The sequence below is a fragment of the Orycteropus afer genome, unplaced genomic scaffold (assembly GCF_000298275.1).
Source record: "Orycteropus afer afer isolate SDZICR_OR568_19922 unplaced genomic scaffold, OryAfe1.0 scaffold00292, whole genome shotgun sequence".
Lineage (NCBI taxonomy): Eukaryota > Metazoa > Chordata > Mammalia > Tubulidentata > Orycteropodidae > Orycteropus > Orycteropus afer.
The window spans coordinates 1,755,192-1,758,406 of NW_006921879.1; the positions used below are offsets into that span (position 1 = coordinate 1,755,192).

The window sequence follows — 3,215 nt, forward strand, 5'->3', positions numbered from 1 at the left end:
AGGAGTGGCTGGTGGGTTTGAACCGCCAGCCTCCTGGTTAGCAGTCAAGTGCCTTAGGCACTATGCCCACTCATTTAGCAACCAAAAATAAAAATGGTGGGAGGTAAAAAACCGTTGCCATCAAGTCGATTCCAACTTACAGCGACCCAACAGGGCAGAGCAGAACTGCCCCACAGGGTTTCACAGGCTTTCCTCCTTACAGAAAAGAGCCGTGGTGGTGCTATGGTTAAAGCGCTCGGCTGCTAACAGAAAAGTTGGCGGTTCAAACGCACCATCCGCTCCACGGAAGAAAGAAATGAAAATGTACTTCGATAAAAATTATAGCCTTGCAAACCCTATAGGGCAGTTCTACTCTGTCCTATAGGGTCACTATGAGTCGGAACCAATTCAATGGCAATGGGTTTGGTCTTTTGGGTAGTATTTACGGAAAGCCTACTGCTACACTGTCTTCCCGCGGTTGGTGGGTTCCAATCGCTGACTTTTCCCTTAGTAGTCCAGCGCTTCACCATTGTGCCATCTAGGGCTTCGGCTCATTAAGCAACACTGAATGCCAACTCGGCGCGGGCCACTAAACTGGGCACGGTAGGTATGAAGTTTTGCCTTGCTATCAGTTTCCACAGTCGTAAAAAAGCGACTACTCCTCGCAGGAAGGCAAAGTTGTGAGGATGAGGAGGGAGACGTGGCAATGTCCGAGGCAGGGAAGAAATGGCCAAGAGGCGAAAGGCGCCGACCTGTAGCTTCTCCTTCAGGGGGTACTTCCCTCCCTCCCCGGCTGGGAATCAGCCTCGACAGTCCCGCGTCTCACCCAAGTGCCCCGAGTCCTGCTTCCGCCTCCGCTGCAGCCTCTCCCTCAGCGAGTCCAGCTGCTTTTTGTGGGCCTGGATAGAGCTCCACGTGTCCGACATCCTAGTTTCCCAGCACCGAAGCAGCTCGAATCAGGCGCTGTGGACAAGTACCTCCCAGATCTCTCTTCAGCAAATATCCTATTTTAACGCGGCCACTTCAAGGCTAACCGGAATGAGATCTCGGGAGTTGTGCGAGAGGAAAAAGCCATTTCCGGTTTCGCGCTCGCTTTGAAGCTGAAACTAGAGCCACTTTAGGTGTTGGCGGAATGGTTGATACAGGGTGTATTCTTTATGGGAGCTCTGTCATGCTTCCGGGTTCGATGAAGCCGTAGTTGCCATCTTCGTGTCTGGCAGAGCGGCCATGTTGCTTATAGACGCGCATGCGGCCATGTTGAATTTTAGGAGATGAGTTCTGTGGGTTGACAAAGGTCAGCTGATGACAGCTCTATTACAACGGGCATGTAGTACAGATTTTTAAAATGAAGGATCACTAGCGCTTTCACGGTTTGGTACTAACATATTTTTTCCATTCAAAGTGTAGATTTTTGTTTTCATGCATTAATTTATAAAGAAACACCTATTACAATGGTTCCTAATCTCTGTGTGTTTGCTTTCTTCTTTGGGGTTGGAGGGGAAGGGCTTATGGAACAGAGCTATTATGAGGGGTCTACAAATATATATTCTCACTCTTTTTATACCAAATCTGTAATGTCGTAGAATGGGATTGACTGCCAACGGAAAGGTTGGAAGTTCAAATTCACCTAGAAGCAACTTGGAAGAAAGACCTGGTGATCTATTTCCTAAAAATCAGTCATTGAAAACCCTATGGAGCACAGTTCTACTCTGACACACATGGGGCCCCTGTGAGTCTGAATTGACAAGATGGCAACTGGGTTCTGGGTTTAGGGGGGGCTTCTGAGAGTCTGAGGTTCTGGTTACACTGTGTTTCTTATTCTGGGAGCTGTTTGCATGAGTGTGTTCAGTGTGTGAAAATTAATTGAATTAAACATTTTGGTATGTGCACTTTATAGTAAACTTAAATAGAATTTTTTTTTTTTTTTTTTTTTCTTGAGTGGCATCTTCTGACTTAAAACATTTGGGAACTGCTGATCTATTAAATGCCTACTTGATACCAAACACTGTCAGAAAAAGTAGTTTGAAAGACCTAGCTCCTGTTTTCAAAGAGTTTCTAGTCTAGTAAGGGAATTAGGACCTAGCCTAAGACAGCACATGAGCACAGGCTTGAAAAAAAGAAAAGTGTTGCAAAGAAGAGTGAGGACTCCAAGACCAGATTACTGGAAAAGGCATTACAAAGAAGGTGGCATGAAAGTTCAGGTTTGAACTGATAGTAGAATTCCATGCCAAGGGCATGATAAAAGCAAAGGTCTAGACTAGAGTTAGGAGAGCATGATGTGTATTCTGCTAATCCAGATTAGTTCACTAGAACATTGAGATTTATATTTGGGAATATTAAGAGAAAATTTAGGTTTCCAGACTTGAGGCCAGACTGCTGAAGAGCCTGCAGTTTATTTAAAATACAATAGGGAACATTTGCAGTTTGTGAATGAGGAGTGCTTTAAGAAGATAATCTGATGTTTTTGATGGATTAAGGTAGGAAGGAGTGAGAGTTTGTAGACAGAGTGTTATGAATTAAATTGTGTCCCCCCAAAATATGTATTGAAGGGAGTTCTGGTGGTTAAGGCTAGCAGTTCAAACCCACCAGCCAGTCCTCAGAAGGAAGGTTGGGCAACCTACTTCTGTAGTGATACTGCCTTGGAAACCAAAGGAGTGGTCTCTGTGAGTCGGATCCACCTCGACAGCAGTGAGTTTGGTTTTGGAAATACATATTGAAGCCATGGCATGGCCTTCTGTATCTGTAGATGTGATCTTATTTGGAAATAAGGTTTTCTTTTATTATGTTGGGAGCTCTGGTGGCGTAGTGCCTAAGACATTTGACTAGTAACCAGAAGGCTTGTCACTTCCAACCACCACTCCACCACTCCAACCACCACAGCCAGCCATTCCTCACTTACATAGTGATACTGCCTCGGAAGCCTAAGGAGGAGTCGCTATCAGTGGAATCAACTTGATGGCACAGTAGGGTTAAAAAAAAAAAAACAAAAAAACACCTCACTGCTGTGGAGTAAGATCCGACTTATAGTGTCCCCTCCTTGTTCCGAGGCGATATCTCTGTGGAAGTAGATTGCCCAATCTTCCTTTTGAGAAGTGGCTGGTGGCTTTGAACCACCAGCCTTCTGGTTAGCAGTCAAATGCCTTAGGGACTAATCACTTCTGAATTAGAAAAAGAGCAGAATAGACACAGAAACACACACACATGCACAGAGACAGATTCCTTGGAACACCAAGGAA

The 3,215-nt window shown here is 45.1% G+C and overlaps 1 protein-coding gene across 1 annotated transcript in view; it reads right to left on the reverse strand.

Annotated features, from left to right (window-relative positions):
* METTL3 (methyltransferase 3, N6-adenosine-methyltransferase complex catalytic subunit) overlaps nucleotides 1-905 on the reverse strand; it is a 13,663-nt gene extending 12,758 nt beyond the window's left edge. Inside the window, exon 1 of the mRNA XM_007951153.2 lies at nucleotides 806-905. Coding sequence (XP_007949344.1) covers nucleotides 806-905 — 100 coding nt within the window. The remainder of the gene's footprint in view (nucleotides 1-805) is intronic.
* Between the last annotated feature and the right edge of the window lie 2,310 nt (nucleotides 906-3,215).